Source organism: Paralichthys olivaceus, chromosome 21 (genome assembly GCF_024713975.1).
Source record: "Paralichthys olivaceus isolate ysfri-2021 chromosome 21, ASM2471397v2, whole genome shotgun sequence".
NCBI lineage: Eukaryota > Metazoa > Chordata > Actinopteri > Pleuronectiformes > Paralichthyidae > Paralichthys > Paralichthys olivaceus.
The window spans coordinates 1,031,835-1,056,927 of NC_091113.1; the positions used below are offsets into that span (position 1 = coordinate 1,031,835).

At 46.5% G+C, this 25,093-nt stretch overlaps 2 protein-coding genes and 1 long non-coding RNA gene across 6 annotated transcripts in view; 1 reads left to right on the forward strand and 2 right to left on the reverse strand.

Annotated features, from left to right (window-relative positions):
• cep131 (centrosomal protein 131) lies at positions 1 to 14,791 on the reverse strand. Of its 2 annotated transcripts, XM_020110729.2 has the most exons (30): positions 14,421 to 14,791; positions 13,123 to 13,319; positions 12,867 to 12,961; positions 11,242 to 11,353; positions 10,601 to 10,728; positions 10,056 to 10,160; positions 9,685 to 9,864; positions 9,484 to 9,601; positions 9,264 to 9,380; positions 8,802 to 8,997; positions 8,570 to 8,664; positions 8,359 to 8,481; positions 8,042 to 8,228; positions 7,854 to 7,948; positions 7,571 to 7,750; positions 7,271 to 7,462; positions 6,961 to 7,098; positions 6,732 to 6,857; positions 6,534 to 6,650; positions 6,263 to 6,292; positions 5,714 to 5,816; positions 4,731 to 4,932; positions 4,334 to 4,441; positions 3,830 to 3,947; positions 3,669 to 3,743; positions 3,389 to 3,531; positions 3,055 to 3,232; positions 2,764 to 2,960; positions 2,463 to 2,523; positions 1 to 2,362 (listed from the first exon to the last, which is right to left on the reverse strand). In XM_020110729.2, the coding sequence occupies exons 2-30, from the start codon at positions 13,306 to 13,308 to the stop codon at positions 2,291 to 2,293; spliced, it is 3,777 nt and encodes a 1,258-aa protein (XP_019966288.2). In that variant the 5' UTR covers positions 13,309 to 13,319; positions 14,421 to 14,791; the 3' UTR covers positions 1 to 2,290. The 2 variants fall into 2 exon arrangements, with proteins under 2 accessions (XP_019966288.2, XP_019966290.2); XM_020110731.2 differs by lacking the exon at positions 6,263 to 6,292.
• LOC138406141 (uncharacterized) lies at positions 14,211 to 17,127 on the forward strand. The gene is made up of 3 exons (XR_011239767.1): positions 14,211 to 14,407; positions 15,864 to 16,196; positions 16,421 to 17,127. It is a non-coding gene; the product is annotated as an uncharacterized lncRNA (long non-coding RNA).
• rnf213b (ring finger protein 213b) overlaps positions 15,070 to 25,093 on the reverse strand; it is a 27,096-nt gene continuing 17,072 nt past the window's right edge. For 2 of the 3 annotated variants that reach the window (XM_069517947.1, XM_069517948.1), the window contains exons 38-65: positions 24,602 to 24,789; positions 24,409 to 24,529; positions 24,095 to 24,195; positions 23,725 to 23,904; positions 23,387 to 23,532; positions 23,203 to 23,302; positions 22,853 to 22,964; positions 22,538 to 22,736; positions 22,252 to 22,442; positions 21,985 to 22,107; positions 21,551 to 21,652; positions 21,117 to 21,359; positions 20,497 to 20,578; positions 20,372 to 20,406; positions 20,185 to 20,288; positions 19,947 to 20,097; positions 19,663 to 19,828; positions 19,491 to 19,585; positions 19,164 to 19,412; positions 18,812 to 18,938; positions 18,615 to 18,698; positions 18,200 to 18,383; positions 17,804 to 18,005; positions 17,630 to 17,707; positions 17,262 to 17,459; positions 17,009 to 17,098; positions 16,451 to 16,629; positions 15,070 to 15,979 (exon numbers count right to left, since the gene is read on the reverse strand). In XM_069517947.1, the coding sequence (XP_069374048.1) occupies positions 15,841 to 15,979; positions 16,451 to 16,629; positions 17,009 to 17,098; positions 17,262 to 17,459; positions 17,630 to 17,707; positions 17,804 to 18,005; positions 18,200 to 18,383; positions 18,615 to 18,698; positions 18,812 to 18,938; positions 19,164 to 19,412; positions 19,491 to 19,585; positions 19,663 to 19,828; positions 19,947 to 20,097; positions 20,185 to 20,288; positions 20,372 to 20,406; positions 20,497 to 20,578; positions 21,117 to 21,359; positions 21,551 to 21,652; positions 21,985 to 22,107; positions 22,252 to 22,442; positions 22,538 to 22,736; positions 22,853 to 22,964; positions 23,203 to 23,302; positions 23,387 to 23,532; positions 23,725 to 23,904; positions 24,095 to 24,195; positions 24,409 to 24,529; positions 24,602 to 24,789 (3,969 nt within the window). In that variant the 3' untranslated portion in view covers positions 15,070 to 15,840. The remainder of the gene's footprint in view (positions 15,980 to 16,450; positions 16,630 to 17,008; positions 17,099 to 17,261; positions 17,460 to 17,629; positions 17,708 to 17,803; positions 18,006 to 18,199; positions 18,384 to 18,614; positions 18,699 to 18,811; positions 18,939 to 19,163; positions 19,413 to 19,490; positions 19,586 to 19,662; positions 19,829 to 19,946; positions 20,098 to 20,184; positions 20,289 to 20,371; positions 20,407 to 20,496; positions 20,579 to 21,116; positions 21,360 to 21,550; positions 21,653 to 21,984; positions 22,108 to 22,251; positions 22,443 to 22,537; positions 22,737 to 22,852; positions 22,965 to 23,202; positions 23,303 to 23,386; positions 23,533 to 23,724; positions 23,905 to 24,094; positions 24,196 to 24,408; positions 24,530 to 24,601; positions 24,790 to 25,093) is intronic. The other variant, XM_069517949.1, reaches the window with a different exon arrangement.

Sequence of the window (25,093 nt, forward strand, 5' to 3'; positions counted from 1 at the left end):
TTCTAAACAATCTTTGCTTTTTATTCTCTATTTCCTTCTAGATCAGTCACCGTCATCTTCACAGTTTTCGAACCGTCACCATAGACAACAATTAAAACCAGACTAAACAAAATAAAAGATAGGAAAACGGTGCGTTCAAGAGCTACGTGTTCGGGCACCAAGGGTTACACATGAAGAGATAACAGCCGATGATGGAATGGATTTTAAACATAACAAGAAAAAAACAATAAAAGATGTGGGAACCTTGTGCATGTGTGTATCTGAAGAACGAGGGTCATCTCAGGTCAACAACACACACACACACACACACACACGCACGCACACACACACGGCTTACTGGCACTTGTAGGACGGCATGCGTGAGGAATGCCAACTCTCATCGCCACCCTCTCTGCTGCGAGGCCCGTCCGCGGTGCCAACACCAGCGGGGCAGCGAGAGGTTGCGAGCAAACTGCAGCGCTTCAGGGCCTCGATGCCTCCGAACAAAAGTCCTCATGACTCACAGTGAATCTCAGAGAGGCCGTGAAAACCCACGGAGACGTGCGACATGGCGCGACCACGTGTGTCTGAAACCTGGGAGGTTTTTCTCTCATTGTTTAATGTCCTCTGCGTTGCCCAGGAAGTTGCATCACAATATAACACTTCATATGAACCTTCACATTGTGGCTCGGACAACTTTTCACGTCAGAAAAAACCTAACATACTGTAATTGAACCATCTAAAGAACAATGGCGTGGTTTTAAAGTCTCACCGTGACAGTTTATAAGCTCTGCCAGGAAACTCAAACACTTGATTTACTTCAAATCCTCTTTCTGTGACTCTGCGACGGTCGTGCTAGAAAATAAATAAAGAGAATAAATATATTCTGATACAAGGTCTTAATTAAAGGCTTTTAGAGTCACATCAGAACGTTGCACCTAAATAAAAGGCTTTACTTCCAAGTTTAGAGTTTCTCTGGTTTCACCCCCCCACTAACTCAAGCTATGGACCTTTTCGAACTGAAATCTTATCCACAAAGACTTTTTGTGTCTTGACTCCGTGTGCAGGTGGGGAGAAGAGGAACCGAGTTGTTCAGAGACGTGTCAGCTCCTGAGAGGATTACAGATACTTCATATATTGAATGTGTGCGACTCTCCGTGCTGAGTTTGATGCGTTTCGTCGCAGGCCTCTGAATCCGCTCGGCCTGAACCTGTATGGTTTTTGGACACAGCTCTGGTCACATGCCTGGTGCCCCCTCGAACCCTCCTACCACCCGCTCTGTCCCAGCTCTGCTTTCGTAATCCTATAAACATTTTCTATTCGCATTCCTTCTTCCCTCCTCCCTCCTCTCCTCCTCTTTCTTTCTAACATTCAGATACTTTCTAAGCCACTCTGTAATCATCTGCCTCTGACCTCAAGCATGCCATCACTTTTCTCTCTTCTTGATTTCCCTTTAAGGTTCTTACACATCCTGTCGTTCTTTCTAGAAACTTTCTACCCTACTTTCCGCCTGGTGCTGGTACATAACCTCCGACCTCTTTGTTGGATCTAAACTTTGGTTTAAGACATAAACAAACTGGAGCTGGTCACAGAGCTTTGGGGGGGGGGGGTCCTGTAATTAGCACTCGTCTCCAGGCTGAGGGGGGAGGGGCACTGGGACAAACACATGACTCAACACACACACAAAAAAAGGGGGGGGGGGGGGGGGGGGGGGCATTAAGAGCTTGGCATGTTCCAGGCATTAGTTCATAGAGTATCTATGATGATGACACAACGTGAGGTCCTCTCAGACGAGCGACCCCCACACCGGTGCAGGCCTGGGCTGGTTTCAGAAACATCTGGAACTGTTCTCCGTGGCAGCTCTGTGGGGAACATGGAGGCGTTCCTGCTCCCACCGACCGCAGCCGGAGGGCGTGTGGGGGGTTCAGTCAGTTAGAAAATGCAGAAGTCCTCCTCGGGACAGGGAAGAAGAAGAATTAGAAGTCCATCCATCTGTAGTGTTTTTATCCGGTTCCACCTGGGCTATGGAATTTGATTTAGGGAAATTCCAACTCAATACATTCCTTCATGTCTGACAGGGTGGGGGGGGCGAGGTTGCGGAGGGGGGGCTGTACAGTGAGGCCCAGTGCATTTCCCCATTTTGTATTTTTCAAATGAGGTAGGACAAGGTTCAGTCACTTGTTCAACCCTCTGAAGTTCTACAGGTTCCGTCTTGCAGGCAAAACAAAAAACCGTCAGGCGGGGACGACACAATGGAGATGAGAGCGGAGGGGAGACGACCACACGGGTGAAAACCTGGTCCTCCCGTCAGTCACTTCTCCAGCAGCTGCTTCCTCTGCTGCTCCCACAGGGCCTCCAGGTGATCCGCCCTCTTCAGAGCAGCCTATCAGAGGAGAGGGCAATATTTATAGACGCTGTCAATCATCACTCTGTCGCTGTTATCTCATCAGTGATGTTTTGACAGAAAGAATTCAGCCCCTCACCTCGTGCTGCTTCCGGAGATTACTGACCGTTTCTTCCTTCTTCAAGATGGCTGACTTCACTCTGGAAAATCACGGGAGAATGCGTTAAATATGTGATAAGCTGATTCCAGACATGAAATCTGTAGAATTGGCTACAGGGTTAACCTGCAGACACAGAGCGGAGAGTTTAAGTTTCCACCTTTTATTCATGTTGAACTGCATCTTTAGCTTGTGTTAGCTCAGTTATTAGTGTGTGGATGGAAGGACCAAACATAATAAACCCTATTTTTTAAAGCCATGATCTTCCTGTCCTTCATCTTACCGTTTATGGACCTCAGCCAGCTCCTCCTCCTTCTCCCTGGTCACCCTCTCCACCTCCAGCCGCAGCCTTGCCCTGACCTCCGACACCTCCACTTTCATCCGGCGGTTCTCCTCCTCCGTCATCACCAGCCGGTCAGCAAACTCCTGCCTTATCACGTCTGCCAGGCTGCGGCGCTCGTCTGCCAGCTTGTCCCTGGTCTGTAGAGACGAGTCCGATGAATTCAGAGGAAAACGTGAATACGTTTTGTATTTAAATGTTTCCACTTACAAATGACAGAGATTTACTATCTACCTGTGTGATGTCCTCGATCTCCAGTTCTTTCTGTCTGAGCATGGCCTGAAGTCGGATCAGCTCTCCCTCCGTCTCCATCTGCTGCTTCCTCAGCTCTTGTTGTTTCTCCACAGCCGCCCTCTCCGAGCGCTCCAGCTCCCTCAGCTCAGACTCGAATTTCTCCCTCAAACGCTTCACCCTGAGAACACAGAGCATCACAGCTTGGTGTTGATGCAGACTTTATTCACACACAGCCAGGATTTGCAAAAAGAAGCACGTAACTGTAGGAAGTGACAGAGTACGTGGGAAGTATTCTTTGTCGTACTGTATAGTGTTAAAGGGTAGCCACACCCACCTGTTGTCAGCTGCCCTCTCACACTCCTCCTTGTCCTTGCTCGTTTCGTCCTCCAGCGTCCAGATGGCGAGTTCAATCTCTTTGTCGCGTTCTCGTCGCAGCTCGTCTTTGAGCTCGCGCTCACGGCTCAGAAGCCACGCCTCCTATAGAGACAAAAATACACCTGATGTCAGCCCTGGTGGAAGATTGAATTCTTTACTTATTGACGGACCTGCAGCGGACGTGACTCTGTTCTTCCTCAGTGGATCTGAGGCTGCACAGGTTCAGTGCATCAACAAACCTCTTTCTTCTTGTAGTTTCCTTCCCAGGTTTGCTTCTCGATGGCCAATCGTTCTTGTAAGGCCTTCATCTCCACCTGCTCACACAAACACCCTGTTACTTTGCTGCAGACCTGATAACTGCCTGAAGTGCATGTTACTCTGCTCAGTCCACACTCTTCACCTGGTGCCTCCTCTCCTGCTCCTCTCTGGTTTTGTCCAGCTCTTCTCTGAGCGCTCGTCCAGCCAGAGAGTTGTTCTCCTCCAGCTGCCGCCGCAGATCCTCCAGCTCCACTCGCTGCCTGTGACACAAACACAAAGAAGAGCCGTTAAAATTCACTAACACTATCAACATACTGTTCAGCATCTGAAAAATACAGATGATTCACTCAGGACCTTTTGGAAAACAGTGAAGATGCAACTGGAAAACAAACCAACAGGGTCCAACTATGATGTTGCAGAAACAGAATATATTCAGTCCACTGTTATTTACCAGGTTTTGCAGTTTAAGAGCTTTTAAAAAGTCTTATGTTTCCTGCAGGGGAGACATGTTTTCAAGATTTAAAGGATCAGTTCTGAGCAGTTTTCATAATAAACCAGTTTCTGTCGGATTTTGTTTGCTTTGTTTCCTCAGATTCTCATTACAGAGACAGAGAGGGAGAGATGGACGAATGACCTTTGACCGTACCGTGCAGCCAGCTGGGCCAACCTCTCCTTCTCATCAGACACCTCCTTGTAGAGACGCCTCCTCTGCTGCTGCAGGGACAGCTCCTCCTCCTGAAGCTGCTTCTCATACCTGACACAAACAAACACACAAACAAGGGACTCATTAACAAACACCTGTTGAACAGTCTTTCATGTGCTGCTCTCATTAACTCTGCTGAGTGTTTCTCCTCATGTAACCTGAAAGGAAAAGTCTCTCTGGTTGTTTCTCTCTCTCTCTTTCTTTTCTGTACAAACAGCACAGGTTTCTTTGCTTCCATAACAAGCATGGAGAAGAATGTTGAATCAACCGAAGATTGATGACCATGTCTCTCAGGTTTTGAAACATGAAGCTCAACAAAGGCTGCTTTGTCTTTGCCCACCTCTGTTTGGCGAGTTCCCTCTCTCTCTGACTCTGCTCTTCCTTCTCCTTCTCCAAGTGTTGGCGGAGCTCTTCACACTGGCGGACGTAGCGCTGGGCCGCCCGGTCGTCCGCCTGCAGCAGCTCCGCCTCGTGGAGCGTCCGCAGCTTCTTCAGCTCCTGTTTGTGTTTAGAGATCAGCTTCTGGATCTCCGGCTCCAGACCTGAGAGCGGAGGAGCAGAGCAGAGAAGTGTTTACAGCTCATCGGATAAAACGAAAAAAAAAAAAAAAGAGGAAAGATGAAGTTATGAAGTTTTTAATAAATAAATTATAAATTAGTAGTTTCATGAGTCAGATTCCTGTAGGGCGGTTGTTGTTACAGACATATTGGTGAGAACTAGAGTAAATACAGTTGAGCAGTGACTCAGTAAAGAAATACACAAATTCCTGTTACTCCAGAGCTGTGACTGCACAAACACTCATCACTTCCTGACAACGACATTTCATGGGATCATCACAGGAAAAAGGAAAAACGGGGAATAACACTGTGAGTTTCAGGAAGTTGAACCGAGCATGAAAACATCCCAAACCAAGGTTCAGCAGGAGGAACTATGGGCGACTTTAACTTATTAACTTTATTTATTAATCCAGAGTTCAAATTAACTACACTCCCTTTTAAAGGGAAGCTGTTTCCTGCCGGGAGGTCAGAGCCGACGGCAGCTTCAGCAGCTGAGAAGAAGCTGAATCAGCTCAAACACCTTGTTAAAGATTTCATGAGAAAAAGTTTGTTCATCCTAAAACGGGGCAAATGTGAAAAGACAGAATCATGCCGAATCACTGACGTAGCTAATGTTGGAGGATTCTGTTGGGAATAAAAATGCTCACAGGAAAACAGTTCCCTTAAAAAAGATGGAACTACACAGGTTTTGCTTTTTGATCCTTAATTTTTTATAAAGAAATCGTTTAAACCACAGATTTCTACTCGGAGGCTCTGGCTTCACTACCTTTCACAGTGATCTCTTTAATCTTCTTGGTTTTCTCGTCGATCCATTTCTCGCGGCGTATTTTCTCCGTGGCGCTCATTAGGTCCTTCAACTTCTTGATCTCCTGTCGAGGGACGAAGGGTGTGGGGAAGAGGGTAAATTATAGCGATGGAGTGGATTCACAGTGAAGTGATGTCATGAATGTCTCCGTTCTAGGCCCTGAGATGAAGTCGAGCAGATGCCGCCCCAGATTCAGCTTTTACATTATAGCGATGGGGGCGAATTTGAGTTTGTTAAAAGATCAAATATCAAATTTAGAAACACCACAAAGGAAACAAGAGGAAGAGGAGAGTGGAAACTAATTCTGGACAAGACAATTCACAGAATAACTAAAACACTGAAAGCTCAATATCTTAATCTAGAGATGAGAAAAGACTGAGGGGACTCACATGCAGACACACTGTCCGAGAGATTTTGTGTGGGATAAGTGAAATGAAAAGAGGAGTGGTAGAATGAGAGAGATGATCATGCCATGGATGAACAGGTTAGAGGAAGATAAAACAAAGTTACCTCGCACAAGGGACCCAGAATTTGCCAAACCTAAAGCCAGGAAAAGACAGACACGCCGACGGAGACAGAGAAAAGCAGCGAAGAAGAGGAAAAGAGGGAAAAACAGAGAATAGACAGTTAAACAAAGGCAACACAGCAAGAAAGCAAGATACAAGACGCAAAGCACAGGCAGAGAGGCAGAAGCTGTTTGCAGTGGAAAATAAAAAGTGCAGACGCTGATTCTTGAATCTCCAGGGAAACATTCAATCACTGGTGTTATCCACCATCTCACCATTTCATGCTGCTCCTGCATCTGTGCGATCTTCTTGGTGTATTTCTGATCCACCAGCTTCAGCTCTCCCACCACTCCCTCACAGCGCTCACTCAGAGACTTCTTATCGTTGATCAGCTGAAGAGCACATTGCAAACCAGTCAGAGAAAAATGAAGCGATAGGTTGCAGCTGAGATTACACTGTGCACATTTAACTACCTGATCAATGAAAGTGAGGTGTCTCTGGATGGTGGACTCATATTGTTCCTTCTGGAGATGGAGGTTTCTGTTCAGCTCCTTCTCCGTCTCATTCACATGTCTCACCGTCAGCTCCCTCTGCTGGGCCTGACGGACACAGCACAAGGACGATTAACAAACTTCGACTCAAAGTATCGTCACTTCGAGGAAAATACAGGGAATTCACTGTGAGGCGGGTGTAACTCCTCACCAGCGCCACCTGCAGCATGTTGACGGTGCGTTTTTTCTCCTCCAGCTCCAGCTTGATTCTCATCATGGATCCGGTGACTTCGGCGGCGGTGGCCGATGCCTGCTCAACGCCGACCAGCTCCTCCTCAGACAACACAGCCTGAGAACACACACATACAGTTTTTATCAATATGTATTTTCATGTCAAGACAATTAGGATCAGGAATAAAGACAGATGTTACTGGGATGGGGAAACACTGATAAACCAAAACAAAGAAATGAAAATGAGTCGCTGTGTTGCTGCAGCCATGATTGCAGAATAAAGTGCAGACCTCTCTGTGTGATCCTGAGGTGACCGAGCGAGGTCTCTCCTGTTCAGACTTCTCCATCTCATCGAGGAAGCTCATGATGCTCTGCAGCTTGGCCTCAGAGAGCAGGGCGCCCCCGTCTGGTAGTGCGGGGTGGTGGCTCAGCTGCCTGTGGCGCTCCAGGTTGTCAGTGGTCAGAGAGTTGGAGTCTCGGTCCTTTAGATGAGACACAGTAGAAGTGAAGAAGTGAAGGTTTTCATCTTCAGTCTGAAGATGAAAACCTTCAGACTGAAGCACTTCAGAACTAAGAGCACTGATACTGACCTCATCTATCCAGGCGTATTTCTCCTTGCGGTAGCACTTCGGCTCGGACAGCCTCTCCGGCTCGTCCTCTAACAGCTTCAGAGTGTCCAGCAGCTCGTTGAGCGTAGTTTTAGACTGAGCTCTGCTGGACAAAGCTCCCTGACGCTGCTCCTCCACACTCACAGACCTCTGCAGAGCTTCCTAGAGTAAGGACATTTCACATGTGTTTAATAAAAGGACCAAAAAGAAAAACTGATTTAATAATGGTGAGTAACTTTGATCATTTCAGTTTATAATTACGAACCTGGGAACACTGAGAACCTCTGCGATTGGAGAACGATGGGGAAACGGCTCTGAAGCTGAGCTCCACTATGTCAGTCCCGACATTCAGATTGGTGTCTATGGAAACATTTGACCAGTACGTTTATTACAGGATTCTCTCACATCATTTTTTTAGAGACCTTAACTGCACATGTAGATGTTTTTGACGACCTGTGTTCTTAGTTTTGATGTCTGTTGGGGACATCGGGCTGTTGTTGCTCGGCGAGACTGGACTTCTGTGGGTCTGGATAATCTTTGGTGGCTTCTTGCGTTCAATCACACCAGCCGGCTTCATGCTTTCCGCTTCAGCTGCGTGCTGTGCCTCTGCCACTCGCTGGGTTCTTTTTTGCGGCAGCTCCTGCACCACACCACCAGAGGGAGACATTACAAAACATTACAAAAGTGTTGAGAACCAAACTCAGTGTGATGTGATTGTATTCTTAAACACTCCTTTAACCCTGAATGAGAGTTTACTGCAAAGTACGTACATCAGCTGTGATCACCTGCACAGCAGCCAGGCGGGCCAGACGAGATTTCTCTTTACGCATCAGTTTCCTGTCGTTCTCCTGGTGCTGCTGCTCCTGGTGCTGCTCCTCCTCTGCTCTGTCCTCCTGCAAGAGAAAAGTCCAGAGGATTTTGAAACATCAGGAGGTTGGAACAGCTTGTGATTGTGAGCTATTAGGATTAAAGAGTTGTTACCTGGGAACACTGAGAGCCTCTGGGATTGGACAGAGCAGGAGAAATGGCTCTGAAGCTCAGTTCACTTACGTCGGCCACAATGTTCAAATTTGAGTCTGTGGAACCATAACCATCAGGACACCAGTCAGAAGTGGCAGATGTTAAGTTAAAGATGTAATAACATGATTCTGGATGTTAAAACTCAGGTGCTACTGCACAGTGTGTGAAGAAAAGCACCCAGAGAAGAACAAACCTGTGTTTTTGGCTTTGACAACTGTGGGCGACACGGGGCTGTTGTTGCTCGGCGTGGCCGCTGGACTTTTGTTGGTCAAAGAAATCTTGGGTGGTTTCTTCCGCCCAACCCCACTGGTCTGCCGCGGGTTTTCAAGCTCCAGATCGGCCACATGCTGCACCTCTGCAACCCGCTGGGCTCGTTTCTGCTGCAGTTCCTGCACCACACCACCAGGGGGAGACATGGGACAGTGTTATAAACCATCTCAAACCAAGCAAAACATGCACAAAGAGTCTCAAATGATTAAATAATGCTTTAAATTGTGCTACATGATCATAGATTAGGGTCAATAGATGTCACGTTCTAACATCTCAAGCATGTGGTCCGTTGTTTAGGAGCTGGACACATTCTGGGGACTAAAGCTGTGGCTCTATTTCTCTATTGCATGTCTTTTAACTTCTCCAGTAAATCGGAGCTGGGCACCTGGATGGCAGCGAGGCGAGCCAGACGAGCTTTCTCTTCACGAATCCGTTTCCTGTCTTCGTCCCTTTTCTGCAGCTGCTCCGGGCGACTGTCCTCCTCTGTTCTCTCCTCCCACTCCTGCGAGGAGAACAAACGGGTCTTGTTTATACTGAGACAAACCCAGTTGAGACTGTGGAGAATGAAAGGTAAGGAGTACAGCAGCCTGAGGACAGATGGATACCTTTCTTTTACTTGCGAGGATTCGTTTGAGCGCTGCCTGGTTTGTGTGTCGTCTCTTGGCCTGACGCCTGTACCAGCGCTGGATGGTGACTGCTGCCTGGTTCACCTGCTGAATAAACCTTCAAACACATAGAGGACTGCTGTGAGTCACAGAACAATTAAACATCAATACATCATTAAGAACATCATTCATGTGTCCAACCTTTCAGCCTCCTCCTCTGTGACCTCCTTCCTCCGCAGCAGGACGGGGCTGCCGTGGAGAGCCAACACTGGAGACCTGTTGTTGGAACTTAAAGATGTTGAGGAGAAATTCTTCTGGGACTTAGTGAGGGATCCGTTCTCCAGTGACACTTCATCATTTGCTGTAGCTTTCAGGATGTTGCTGAGAGAAAAAAAATACAAAACCAGATGAGTGATTTATCTTCAATGACCAACTGGTCGTAAACAAAACTGGCTGATGTCAAGAATTATTTTCGTTATGGCCAATATCAGCTGAACACATTTGGCTTGGCCTTATTAAAAAGATCTCTAAAACCATGACAGGCATCTGATTATGTTGAGTGCACAACATACTTAAAGGACGGCTTCTGGTTGGAGCTCTTTGGCGTGAGCGGTTTCTCAGAATAGTTGTTGTGTAAGATGGTGGTGACAGAGTTCCCCACAGCTCCCTTGTTGCTCCTGGGAAAAACAGAAAGGCACGACGACACTGCAGGAGACGATTGACAAACTCATGGAAGCTCACGTGATGATATCAGTCTGAAGAGAATGCCACTGCCATCTCTTTTCACCTCACACCCCTCGAGGCATTACAGTAACTGATACTGTACATGCGGTGACACAAATTCTTACCGCATCACAAACTCAGCCCACACGGTTTTCTGACATTTACATGGAAAGATGTCCGAGTGTGTGGGTGGAATTCCTGAAGGCGGTATCAGCTGCCGTGATCAACAGGTATGAAACACGAGAAGCAGGCAGAAGCCCAGAATGCAGCAGTGCAGGTAGTTACGGGGCTGGTTTTGCACATGTCCCTGTTCTACCAGGACTATTTGTGTGTGTGTGTGTGTGTGTGTGTGTGTGTGTGTGTGTGCACGGGGATGTGTCAAGGCGCTGCCCACCTGTTGTTGGCGGTGAAGGTGGCGGCCAGAGCAATGCCAGGCTCTCTCTTCTTCAGGCTGGTGGGAGAGTCCACGCTGCCGGTGCTACGAGGGCTCGAGTGCACAGGAAAAGCTCTGGGCTGATCGTCCTTTAAAAAATGAAACAGTTAATGCACGATGAGGCTTCAGGAGGTCGGCGGTTCGATCCCAGTCTTCACCATCAGCATGCTGTAGTGTCCTCGGGCAAGATACTGAACCCTGAATTACACTTTGACTAGAAAAGTGCTATATACAGACCGTTAACCATTATCTCACTTAATGTTTGGTAAAGGAGCCTTTTGGCATCTACCACAATTAAATTATTATTTGATTAAAATCATTACTTGTTTTACCAGCAGCTATTATCAGGATTAAATTGTTGTTTTCGAGAATTTTTCAAGCAAAAATACAAAATAAAAGCTGGTTGCAGCTTCTTGAATGTGGGGATTGGATGTTTCTGAAAACATTTTTTGTCAGACAATAGAAGTTAAAGAAATCTGCATCTGATAATTGAATTTAAGGAACAAAACTGTCTGTCATCTTCTCCACACAGTTTAATATGATAACCAGTAAATATATATATATAGAAATGACAAAATAACAAATGTAGCTGATTAAAATACCAGGATGTTCCATGTGGTTCTGTCTGGCGAGGCCTTGCTGAGGCTGGACAGTGTCTTGCGTCCATCAGAGCTGCTGTCAAACAAGGCCAAGTAGTCTTCACTCTGCTCCTGACTGAGGAGCAAACAAGCCAACCACAGGTTAGGACTGTATTACACTGAACTATGCTGTTCACTACTAAATCAAATAATCACTGGTGGAAACAGGAATGTCAGAACCACATGCATTGATACAAGAGGAGGGTGAAATCTGAAGAAAAAGTGTTAAATGTGTGAGGAGATCATTTCAAATATGTCCTTGTAAGTGGGGCAACGCATGTTCAGGGCTCAGTTTCACACAACACGGGCTTAGCAGAGCACGACACACAATTAAACATCTCAACACAAAGCAGGGACCTCGAGTCGGGTTGTTAGTGGCAGCTTTTGTGATTAAATGTAATGACAGCTGCAGAAATGGGTCTCATCTTCCCCCAGGCACTGGAATTCACTGCAGCAGCTGACTGGTGTGTGAGGGAGAACTCTGCTATGGATTCCGTGTTAATGCATGCACCCATATGTTGATCTCGATGGCCTGTCATTCATCTTTCAAATAGCCTGACACACCAGCGCCTCCATCATGAGGCACAGATGTAGGGTGACCTCCTGGCCTCTGTAGGTATCTGTGCTGCAGCCGGCCTGCGCTGTGCAGGGGGATTCTGTCTGGGAATTGTGGGTAAGTGTGTAAATGATTGTGTGTGTGTGTGTGTGCGTGAGTATTCGGGGGGATCAAGCCAGCTGGCCCAATGAAAAGCAATCTGACAACACTATTCAGGCAGCACATTCCTCTACTTATGCTTTGCAAGAGAGGGAGATGCATGGGGAGGGGAGGAAGCAGTGGTGAGGAGAAGGGTGGTGAGTGACCCCCAACGACAGCCCTAAAACACTCTGAGGCTCGGAGGGGGCATTGGGGGTATTTAGAATGTCTTTAAATTTAAAGCCCCTCCACTCTGCATCCTGAGAGGCAGAGAAGGGAGGGGTAAAGGCGGCAGCTGCCGGACAATAGAACCAGAGCGTGCACACTTCTCCTTTCACTGGTTCCTGGTGGAGGGGGTAACCTGACCCCGAGGTCCCGGGCCCTCCCCCTCTAACCTGGGACAAAGCAAGTGCCTGCACCCCACGACCCTAGCAACAGGCACCCAGCTTCCCTCCACTCTTTATCTTGCAGAAGCTGGCGCGCCACAATTCTCATTGTCTGACTTGCTGCAGCTTCGGGGCTGCCAGCTGTTGCTCTCTCCATTTACAACAAAGATTTTTCCTGGTAACACGAGCACTGCTTCGGACTGTCTGACACAGATTATCTAAGATGCACACATTCTTTTATGTCATTTCCAAAAACATGACCTTCATATTTCAGAGACACGCAGGCTGCTGTAAAGGTCATTTGGTGATATAACTGAACCTTTAACGCAGGGTTCGCCTGTGGCTCTGCAGAGCACATGAATTAGCACATACTGTACAGTTTGCAGTTTAGTGAGTCAATGTCAGTGATAAGGAACGAGGAAAAAGGTTTCACGCAAAGAAATAAGAGGAGGTATTGATATTGGTGTGCTTGTAAATGGGGTAAAGTGGTTATATGCATGTGTTCATACCTTAGACTGATGTTGGCCTGCTGATTGACCTGCGTGGTGCTGTTGGACCGCCTCAGGTTCTTGATGGAGCGGGAGCTACCAAAGCTGACATCACTCTGTGGATTTAAAAAGCTTGTTAAAGAAATGAACTCTTCATATCAGGGAAAGATATGAAACAGGCAACTGAGAAGACAGTGCTGATTTGCTCATTCCTGCATCTTGAATGGATTATCTAAACAGCACAGAAGCACACATGTGGCAGTGCACGCTGACTCACCAGCGTGTTGCGTTTTCCTCTACTGTCACCAGCCACAGACACCGACACAGAGCGAGAGAAGCACTTCCCAGGTGACGCACTGCTGGGTCTTTTGGACACTGAGAGCTGGGAGCCCGACAAGCTGAGGTCCAGAGCATCTCTCGAGACACCTGTCGGGATGGATGAGGGGCTGCGTGTTTTATGCATCCTTTGAAAACCTGGAGAAGAGGACAACAGGCGTGGATGTCAGACAAAATGAAGACTAGGAGGAATAACAGCCCCTCTCTCCTGACTGACTGTCTCATCTCCACATATGAACATCCAAAAAAATAAAATATAAAATTATAAACAGATTGTGAAACTTAACGGTGACTGTGATACAATCAAAAGTTTTAAACTATCATTTAAAAGTAGAGATATAGATAAATATCAGTCACGATTATAATAATGAATCTTGTAATTCAGCTCTGATATGTTTATTACTTTACTTTAATGAAGCTTTTAAGGTAAAACTGATCTGACCTGAGCTTCAGAGCACAGCTAATGCAGATTCTAATAAAAAAGCAAATAAAGAAACCTCCTGTGGTGTCGGGTTTAGTTTTACACACATGTTGAAGATGGTAATAGTTGAGTAATATGCAGTCATATCTATCATAGTCATTATTTGGACAGTGAGAGTGGATGAAGAAAGACGTTGTTCAACTGTGCAGTCATCACTTTCTATCTGTACTATTCATTTGTGTTTTAATATTTCCTCTTGCAAGCTGTCACACAGTGAATCCGTCCCCAGTGGGACTGATCTAATATCTCTCTGACTTCACTGTCCTGTGCATTAACAGCTGGTCACCAGGTCAGATGCTGGTGAAGCTGTGAGGTAACTAACCACAGCTCTCTGTCACTGTTGCTAAGGTGTAAGAACACAAACACAGCGTCCACTCCCACTGCTAGCTGCGTTAGCCGCGTTAGCTAGCCCCACGGCCCAGTGAACGACGACAGATGAAGTAAACATCGTTACTTGTAGGGGAAGCGGTGAAAACACACACACACACAGCTGTGTGGAGCCACGCTAGCTCGCGACACCTGCTAGCTAAGCTAGCCGTGTGTAACGTGCGGGGCTCCCACGGCTCCTCCTCTGAAGCTGTGGATGTAAACACGGGTTCACTCGACAGACTCGGGAGACGATGAGCTCTCACAGCCTCGGGTCAGCTCCTGGGCTCGGCCGCTTGGTTCCAGGACTAACACGAGTCGGTGCTTGAGATTCGGTTTCTTCAAAATGAAACAAGTTTCTTCATCAACACAACAGCTGGTGAGCTACTCACTTCAGAAGCTGAGTGGACGCATCGCGGATCCGCTGCAGTTTGTTTCCTCTGAGGTGTTTCGATCACAGACGACTCGACTTTACTGACTTGAGTTCGTCCTGTGACTCGGTTCTGATCCTTGAGTTCGTCCTGTGACTCGGTTCTGATCCTTGAGTTCGTGCTGTGACTCGGTTCTGATCCTTCAGTTCGTCCTGTGACTCGGTTCTGATCCTTGAGTTCGTCCTGTGACTCGGTTCTGATCCTTCAGTTCGTCCTGTGACTCGGTTCTGATCCTTCAGTTCGTCCTGTGACTCGGTTCTGATCCTTGAGTTCGTGCTGTGACTCGGTTCTGATCCTGTGACTCGGCTCTGATCCGTGTCTGGACTCGAACTGACGAGCTGCGAGAACCAGCGTGAGGCGAAAACACGCTCGGCCCCTCCCCCGCCGCCTGTGATTGGCGGAGGAAGAAGTCGGTCCCTTCGTTCGCGCCTCCGATTGGCTGAGGGGAGCTGCCTCTCAGGGGGCGTGGCTCACCGAACCGTTTGGTTGACTTTGCAAAAAGATGCTTTGACGTAAAATCACTTTTCACTGAATGAGACACTGTGAAAAAGTTTTATTAAATGTTCCCTGAAACGTGTTAAAACACGAAGAACACTCTAATACAAAGAAACAAGGCATCATATAGAATATTTATTTATTTCATCAGAAGAAGATTATTATTCTGAATGTGTCCCCATGCATAGAATGATTAAGGCATTATAAAAACACATGTAGCACCACAACTTAATATCCGACTGTTGTGTCTCTCTGCAGGTTATTGTCATTATATATGTGTCCCGTCCATTTACTTATTTACTTCTGCTGAGGACGTTTTATTTAAAAACTACATGATAACTGGTGGAGGGATGTGGTATCGGTCAGGAATGAACCCATTCCATTTTGGTGCAGCTCCGGACCAGGGCGCTGATCCAAGAATCTGTGCGATAGGAGGTTTTTGAAATGTTCACTGATTTCCCAGATGGATCTTGACGAGAAAAATCTGGCATATTTAGGGGACCCATTTCAATAGGGGCATAAAATTAGCTGTTTCATTATTTGATTTGAGGGGATTATTAGACGGCCTTTCGAGTTTATCTCTGTGGTCATTTAGCTTTTCCTTGTGGTCGCTTTGTGTTTCTTTATGGTCAATTTGTCTCTGTGGTCACGTAGCTTTTCTTTGTGGTCGCTTTGTGTCTCTCAGTGGTTGTTTTGTGTCCCTTTGTGGTCGTTGTGTGTCTCCTTCTAATTGTTTCTGTCAGTTTACAGTCACTTCTGACCTGGTCCTTGCCTGGAATGCCTGTTTTGGTTACTGTATGAATGTATCATCTTATCTAAATTTAGATATTCTCTTATAGACATTAACAACAAAGGATCAGAAATAACTCTCTGTAAAAATCATCATCTATCTTCTTTTAAACTCCACAGCCGCCCTCCACACGTCAGCTCCCTGTCCCAGAGTGATCTCCTCCGGTAGAGACTCGAGCCCCAGCAGAGGTGGAAGATCCTTCTCCTCCAAATGGATCTCCATGGTGGAGCTGATGCTGGAAACAGCAGGGAGAGAGAAGTGTTAGCACAGAGACCATTGTTTTCACCCCAAGCATTCCCATTCACTCCTCTGTCCAGCTGCCGCCTCAATAGAAATGACCTGCGGCAGAGGGGATACAACTTAAGCTCCTTTCCCCTGACAGATGGCCGCCTGGAGGGGTCACGCTCTCATCCTGGAAGTCAAAAGGCTCCAAATCCCAGGGGAGCGCCTGGGTGAGACCTCCACACTTTACTCTGATTAAAACTGTCTGGAATCAACGGATTCCTTTAGACTAGGGTGGTAATCTCTGAAGTGACAAGAGGCACGCTTCTTTTACTCATGATCTTTGTGTTTTTACAAACACCCTTTGGAGAAATTTGTGTCAATACTGCAAATGTTTTACCATTTGGTGCAACAGAAACTAAACTAACAAAAGGTAAATGTGTTTTCCCTCCAGATGGGTGAATACAACATGGCTCGTGCTTACTCCCAGTGTGGTTGGTAACCCTGGTCAGTGACGGCATCGCTCGTCTTCAGCAGCAGAATTTCATGAAGCTCCAAAGAAAATACGTCGACGTCTGTGACGGCGAGGAAATCCTTCAGCCCTTTCTTCCCGTCCTCGGACAGTTTCTGCTGGAACCTTGTGGGCAGTTTCTGAAACGGGTCCTGAAAGAAAATCACAAATTTTAAGTTTAATCAATGTTTAATTCACTTCCACAACTATGTTCTTCATCGCCGGAACCACAGTGAACACAGAATTCTTCAAACTCAGTTTTTATTGGGGTCAAACAGTGACCAGACGGCACACTTTCAACGGATTACAGCCCAGAACATTTAACTCTCTGTGGTGCTCGGGGTCAGTCTCTGGCAGCCAGCAGGGGTCATGAGTGATTATGTGGTCACCACGGATACAGTTTCTTTCATGGATTTAACAGTTTCAGTCTGTGGCTTTGTTTTAAATATTTTTCAATGTTGTCACTGAAAAAAATTGTTATTCAGGATTTTTTCATCCACATCCAGTAACTTGATTTTTATTGATACTCACTTGTTTTCTGTTCAGCATGAGCTCAGATTTCCAACAAGTCAGGAGCTGCCAGGTGAAGATGCTGTGTTCCAGTTTGCTTTCTCCAAGACCCTAAAATAAAAAGTTTCATGTTTTTAAAAGATCTCACCAAACCATTGCTGCTTTTTAGGGTTAGGGTTGTTTTTACTGTGCGTTTCTTTCAAAATGAGATCGAATGACTTTCTGTGCAAACTGGTGTTTCAGTGGAAATAGCTGTGGGTCTGGAGGCTTCTACCTTGGCTACAGTTCTGGAAATCTGTGAGCGCATCTGCAAAGAATCAGTGAGGTAGGACGAAAGTTGACCCTGAGGATCACCGCCCATCTTGCCAAGGAAGCGAAGGCCAATCTCCACCACGAACACGGCGTCACAAACATCTGTATACGAGCGCAGCACCGTCCTCATGGCGCTGCACACAGAACCCTTCAGCGGTTCCTGTAGGACGGACAGGGAAACAGTCAGCGGGGCCAATGGAAGGAATTTGACCTCTAACAAAGTGGCCTCACACACTCGTTCAGGGGAAACATTCTTCAGCTGGCACTACTCAGTTCCAGACGATGACTCTGTAAAACACTAACGTTTTTAGGTGAGTGAAATACTTTTACCTGGCAAACCTTTCCTCTGACCTCGGACAGAACCACAGAGAAATCCTGCAGGTGTCTGTTCAGGTACCTCGAGGTGTCCTGGTTTTAATCAAAGTAGAAAACAGTGCTGGTGAGAAGAATGTTTGGTTTTACCTGAGACGGACATACAGACATGTGGTTATATTTAGATTTTACCGCTTTGATAAGAGGTTTTCCAGCCAGGAAGCGGCGGGCGAGCTGAGTTTGGATCCCCAACAGATCGTAGCTGCTGTCCGTCTCCCAGCCTTTCTTCAAGGTGTAGTGACAGTGAGCTAAGACCAGAGGCAGCAGCTCTCTCTCTGGGTTGCACAGAGTCAGCTGGGTCTCTGAAATCCTCTCCAACATAACACTGTAGTCACTGAGGAAATGAAACAGGAGTATGTTTTCACAAAAGGACATTTTCATGAGCCTGAAGATTTGACCTGGTATGAACGTCCATCCTGTACGATCGGATCACAAGTGGTCAGTTCAGGTGTGAAAGAGTTAAATGAACCGTTTTACTTGATGAACCCTGTGTTCGCACTCGACTCATCACGTGACGGATGCACTGACCTGTCCTCTTGGCGACTCGCTCTCCTGGCCTCTCTCACCAGGCTGTTGTGAGTATCCGACAGGAAGTCCACAAGCGTTCGGAGACACGACCCCGGTCCGTGTCGGGACGGCGTCAGAAACTCCCCAGAGCTCTCGAGTGTCACTTCGCTCTCACACAAGTTCACGTCCACCCCCAAGTCTGCTGCTATATACACACACAGAGGAGAAAGTACATGAAGACACGAGGTGAGGGACGCACACATGAACACAACTACTCACAAAAGAGGTGTGAATCTGTGACTTAACAACTTGAATTCAAATATTTGTCTTTCTTTAACCGACTGTGACAGAATTATTTCTTTTCTCAGGTCACTTCAGTTTCTCAGATCCACCTCGGCCGCATGAACACATGAGAGTTCACAGTTCTTGTGCTTACAGCTGTTTGCCACCTCTGCTCGGAGGCAGTTCCACACTCTGAGGAATCTCTCCACTCTCTCCTGCAGCTTCCTCTTCTGGTATCCTGATGACGACAATGACAGAGGTTCAGGTTGTGTGTTAGTGTGTGTGGGATCTCATTCACTCTTTCATTGATGTTGTTGCTTTGATGAACATTCAGTTATAAATCAGATGTACCTGCTGGAATCTGCTGTAACATCTGAGCAACAGTCTGAGCTGCAGACATCAGAGGAAACACCCTCAGCAGGTCTGACTGCAACGCAACCAGCTCAGGGAGGTGGTGCAACTGTCTCACACAGTTTATCTGGGACACACACACACACACACACACACACACACACACGTATCACAACATATTCAATGAGTAAAGCAACACAAAAGATGACGGTTTCTATTGAAATGATTGTGTAAGGTTCTCTCTGCTCTTTTCTCCACATTAGGATGAATCTGTAACTGCTGCAGAAGATCACATCTTCAGATTGATCTGTTTGCTCAGTGTTTAGAATCTGTGGAATTGGATTATCGGTACCTTCTGGAGGAACATGACCAGCAGAGGTAAAGAGCTGCGTCCCCTCTCCTCCCCCACCAACTGAGAGAATCTCTCCACTGTCATGATCTCAGGAAGAGTCCAGAAGGACGAGCGATGTGTCGGACAGTCGGAGGGGAGCGACAGAATGTTCCCAGGATCCCCGAAGATAAGGATCATCAGGGGGCTTCCAGCAAGTCCATCGTCAGCACTGATTCTGTCCTGAGCTTCAGACAGAATCTTCTGCAGATCCTGGAGGAGAAAAGATTTCATAACCAGGGAAACAAAATGTAGTCACAGCTTTTCAAGCAATAACAGTATGTTTCTTACTTGAAGCACTGGGTTGATGGCAGAGTCACACATGAGCTTCTCCCACTGCTGCCGTTGTTGTTTGGAGGACAGATCAGGCGTCGCACGGCGGGAACCTTTGATAACATTCGGCAGAGTCAGCGTTTCTTTACATGAACAGAAGCATTGAAAGTGGTTCGAGAGTCAGAATCACCTGAACTGAACTCTGTGCAGACGCTGAGAACCAGATGAACTGTAACCGCAGTGTTGTCCATGTTCAGATTCAAACTCTGACCCAACACGCTCACGTCCTTCAGAAGGTGGTTCCACAGGAAGCTGGAAACATCTGTCGGCCTGGGGTGGATCATGTCAGCGACTCCCTGCAACACAAAGAACAACACACGACCCCAATCGTAATAATCTCGATTTTTAATCCTGCCATTAGTTTGACAGCAGGGATTATTGATTTCAAACCCTCAAACTCAAACAGCCCCTCACCCTCTGATTTCCTATGGCTCCTTGAAGCATGGCGAGGTGCGTGAGCAGCCGCAGGATGCAGGACTGAGCGGACGTCATCTGTCTCTCAGGGGCTTCAGACCTGCGAGCAGCGTCTCCTAACACGTGTCCTGTCCGAGTCTGATCTATGACCCTTCATACCGACGAGGATAAAACTCAAATGAAATCAACCGAAACACAAACATTTGGCACAACACTGGTTAGTTTAACATGTTATTACCTCCCCGCTGTCTGCTGAGTAAAGCCTCGGACTGGGACATGTCTTTCTCCACCGATGGGAAGTCTACAGTCAGGGCATTTGGATAAAACCACCGGTCGACCACACTGGGTGAAAACACAGAAGCATTTAATGTATTAATCTCATTCTCAATGCTCTATTTAATGACAGGACAGAAAAAAGCTCTCACCTCCCCCACGAAGCAAACGTGTCCGTTGTCACAGGCTGAAAATGACGAGAGGGACATGAGAAATATCCAGATGAAGAGAAGCTGAAGAGAAAACAACGTGAAGCTTCAAACGGTGAAACACTTACTGTACGTCTGCAGCTTCTCTCTTCCCAGCCACTGTCGGGCTTCAGACGAGTGATCATCAGGCATCGTTGGCAGAAAAAGGTTCTAGGAGGAAAAAGATGAATTATGTAAATAAATAAACCAGAATAAATTATAAATGAAATATAATTATTTGAACTATGAACATTCTTTAGTTTTTAAAGACATGATCATTCTTCTGTCCTCCTCCCCCACCTCACTCTGACCGCACCACATTTTCCATAGAACAAAGCTTAAAGATGTCATCACACTGAGAACTGAAAGACGGGGGCCTCGAGTTTCTGCAGCAAAAAGAACGAATGTTCTGACTATTTTAGTTAAGAGAAATCCTGTGGCGCCACCACCTGGTGTTAACACGTTTTACACTGTACTGCACGTAACGCAGTGATGTCATCATGAACATACAACATGATGAAGTGAAAGACAGAGGCCTTGACTTTCTACTGCAAAAAGAAGGACTGAAATAACACGAATGAAATAATAAGCATGAGTCCGAATTCTTCTTCATTCTTTTCAACCCTTGAGTCAACGCAAAAAATCAGTTCGACCACGAAGCAGCGTGAAGCAAAGTGTACGTGACGGCCCAAGATAAGTGGTGTCTTACTGTGACGTTCTGTGGCTGTGAGGCGATCTGGTAGAGAGGAGCCAGTAACGCATTTCCACTGAACAGCACAGAGTCCAGATGCACCAGCAGCTCCAGGACGGTTTGTCTCTGAGGAGAGAGATTCTCGCTGACGTGGAGACATGAGCCCGGTCCACCGATCTGATTCCGCAGCAGTGACGAGCAGAACTCCCTGAACTCCGTGGATCGGATGTTTTTGAGGAGCTGCTCTAGTCTCTCCGTCTCCTGTACGTTCATATGCAGTCAAAACACGGTGCGTCAAAGACAAATGGATTACAAACACTTCAGAGTGTTTCTACATTCATTTCCCAGTTTTCCACTGCGACATTATTCAACCCGTGAAACCCAGAATCACTCCCGACAGTTCCAGTATCTGGCTAATATGATCCAAATGGACATGAGACGTGTGCAGAGACCTGTGCTGAGGGCTGTAAGCTGACGTCAGGTGATCTGTAGCGGGAGGTGAGGTTTCTGAACAAGGCGAGAGCGACCAGGCTGATCTGAGAACCTCTCAGCTTCTACACAGGAAGAATAAAACAACACAGAAGAGAATGAGGAATAATTCAAATCCTGAATAATGAAAGAATAATGACAAGAGAAGTCAGAAGATATTATCATTATGTTCATTCTTTTTTAAATCAACCCTTTTGTCTCTTTTGGAGCTTACAAGCATATTAAGACAATAAACTGTTGTTAAAGATGATTTCAGATTGAATATAAAGGTAAACAACATCACTACACAAAGAGTCATTAACAAACTGGTGTGTTTTATGGCCTCTGTGCCCTCCAGTGGTCACTGTGACACATGACACTGTGAGCTGTGATGAACGTTAACGATCCGACCTCTGACCTTTAGTTGTGTCAGGAAGTTGTCGGGTCTGTTTTGCAGCAGAACCTCAGTCACAGCGACCCTCGTCGCTCGGTAAGACGTGCCACAGCACAGGAACTGGTCCACGTTAGTCAGAACCTTCGTCTTTTAAAAAAGAAATTGTGTTTAAGTGGTTTGTTCTGGTGCTGCAGCTCCACTGTTGAGACTTTATATGACTAAACAACATTCTTGAAACACTAAGAGAATCATTTCTCGTCGCAGCTCTGTGCGTCTGTCTGGGATCTGTACCTGCAGCCGAGTGAGCTCTGCGGGGAACAACCATCTCCAGGTCGGACTGTTCATCAGGGACAGGATGCAGTCGATCCCAGAGAGTCTGTGCAGCGCTCGCAGCAGGTAAACCCTGAACCAGTCATTAGCAGAGTACTCACACAGCGCTCTCACCTGCAGCAGGTACTGACTCTCCACCTTTTCAACTTCCCCTAAAAAAACACAGCACAACGTCATTTATTTCCACAGAACAAATCAAATCAATCGAACCTGCATCATGAAGTTAAGTCAGTTCAGCTCCACTCACCCTGAAGTGAGATTTTCTCCAGGAGCTGTGCAGCCGAGCTCAGACACATCCTCAGTCTGGCCATGTTGAGCAGGAACTCTGCCGGCTCTTCTTCTCTGTCTGCAGCCTGTTTCCTGGCCAACCTGCTCAGGAATCTGATTTCTGCTCGTATCTGTCGATCTCTGCTCTCGTCTCTGGCGTCCGAGCACAACAGAGAGTCCTGAGAAAGATTTTAAAAACATGGACGAGTTTCTTCATCAGAGGTGATGTTTTTATTTCAGGCTATTCTACGGATGGATGGATGGATGGATGGATATGAGCACCAGGGCTTTCTACCTGGAAACAGTTGACAAACAGCAGGTAGAGTTCTGTGTGGTCTTCTCTGTCGAGAAGTTTCTCCTCCAGATTCTTCAGGTATGTTGTGATGTGACTCTTTGCCTGATCAAAGCTGACAGAGGCACAACAGTGAACCAACATCAGCTGTTTACTTTAATCTGACCGTGTGCATTTTGCTTCCAGTCATGAATTCATATTTTGTACAGTTCTAAGTAGCAGGTGCACGTTTCAGTACCTAAATTCAAATTAAAGGCAAATTCTGAACTTTCCTATGTTGTTGGTCTTGTTTCTAAATGAGCAGAAGGTTCGAGCACTAACTCCACCCATGCTTGTTTGATTCATGTCCCCACCTGTACTGCAGCAGCAGCTTGGGCAGCACGGATCGAACCACCGGAGAGTTGTCCACACACTCCAGGAAAGGAGTGAGCTGTCTGGTCCTGTACACGTCTCCTGCATCACACAAGACAACCTCTGAATGAACAATCGTCAAAGCATCATGTAGTTAGAACCCTGCACTGTTTTACTTTCACTGACCATTAGCAGAGACCAGTAAGGAGAAGAGGAGCTCCACCACTCCATCTCCAGGCTGCTGTCCCTCTGACAGACAGAACCTGGACACCACCTCCAGGAAGAAGGAGTTACAGCAGCTCCTGATGGCTGCGTGCTGCTGGAGAGCAGCTCTGAGACATGAAAAACAACAACATGAGATATGTTAATATTATTATACAGAGTCTTTTGTTTGCATATCTTTATGAAGACAAACACCCTCACTCAGTTTACAGTCTCCATAAATAAATGCACATCATTAATATGGTGAGGACGCAGTTTCTAACGATACACAACAATACAAATACTGTTTTTCCCAAACTCACCTGATGGTGTCAGAAACAGTCGGCTCGAAGTCGGGGGGGACATCTGCTCTGCATTTAGGGCACCAACGTCTGTCCGGCTGAATGCATTGTTGGAGACACGGCAGGCAGACGACGTGCAGGCAGGGCAGAGCTGACGGCTCTCTGAGCTCCAGCAAGCAAACTGGGCAAAAAATGCCAAACCTTCACAGAAATATATCGCGACGGATTATTTATCATGAATATTTGCAATAGTATATCTTATATTGTAAAATCATTAAGTTGCTTAAAAGAGAAAAAGTGAGATTATTTGCTCCAGTTTTTTGGATCAGATCAGATGTTCCTGTAAATAAATATAAGTTTTCAGGAGAAACGTTTAAAAGCAGCATCTGACCTCAGGTCTCTGCTGATGCACTCGTTGTGGAAAGAATTGAGGATCTGGATCAGCTTCTTCAAAGTGACCACACTCCTCACGTCAGGTGACCCCTGCATCAGCTGTGACGGAGCCAGAAGAACAACACATCTAACCTCAAATGCTTTACGACTATGTTTCCTGCCCTTAGCAAGAAAAGTCCACTAAAAGAGTGCATCAACTAAAATAATTTAAATGATGAAACGTTCATATTAATTTAAGAACATGTAATAAATAAAATACATTTAGGGAAAAACTGCAGAGAAGCTTCTTCATGCAGCAAAACAGAGACGTACGTTCAGGTGAAGGTTGCAGTGTTTGAGAGCCAGTTCTTTCAGACGAGAGTCATTCTGCTGAACTTCAAACACGACGTGTTGGATGAAAGACGCAACAACCAGCATCCCTTGCCACAGCAACCTGAACAGAGATTACCAATGAGCCTCAGAAACACAGGACACTGTTTTTATTGTCTCACGTGTCCAGACTCACCTGATGGAGTCCAGATGTTGCAGGCAGCCAGGGCTGCAGAGGGAGCTGTAATTCTGACCAAACGCTCGGTCGAGACAAGGCTGCAGAAACTCCACTCTGTTCACAAAGGACTCGCACTCTCGCAGCGACCTCACAGTCAGAAGTTTCGTCTGCTCAACACAGAAGCCAAGAGCCAAGATGTCCTCCACCTGTCAAAGACAATGCATCATCATGAAGGCCATCATTTTTCCTAGAGGTGATTCGGTCATTTCAGGTAGCTCTTCTCACTCTGATGTTTGAAAGTTTCTGATTAGTTTGGTTTTAATTCGTTATTTGATGATAAAGAAATGGGCTGAGACGTAATGATTGATTGCAATTGGCCGAGAACATGTATTGACGGAATCTTGATACCACGGCTCCATCCCCCGATGTATTTACAGTCTATGATGTTATACATGTGAATGTATAATGTTAGCCTTCAAGGTTATCGCTAGTCTGGAGGGAAATTTGACG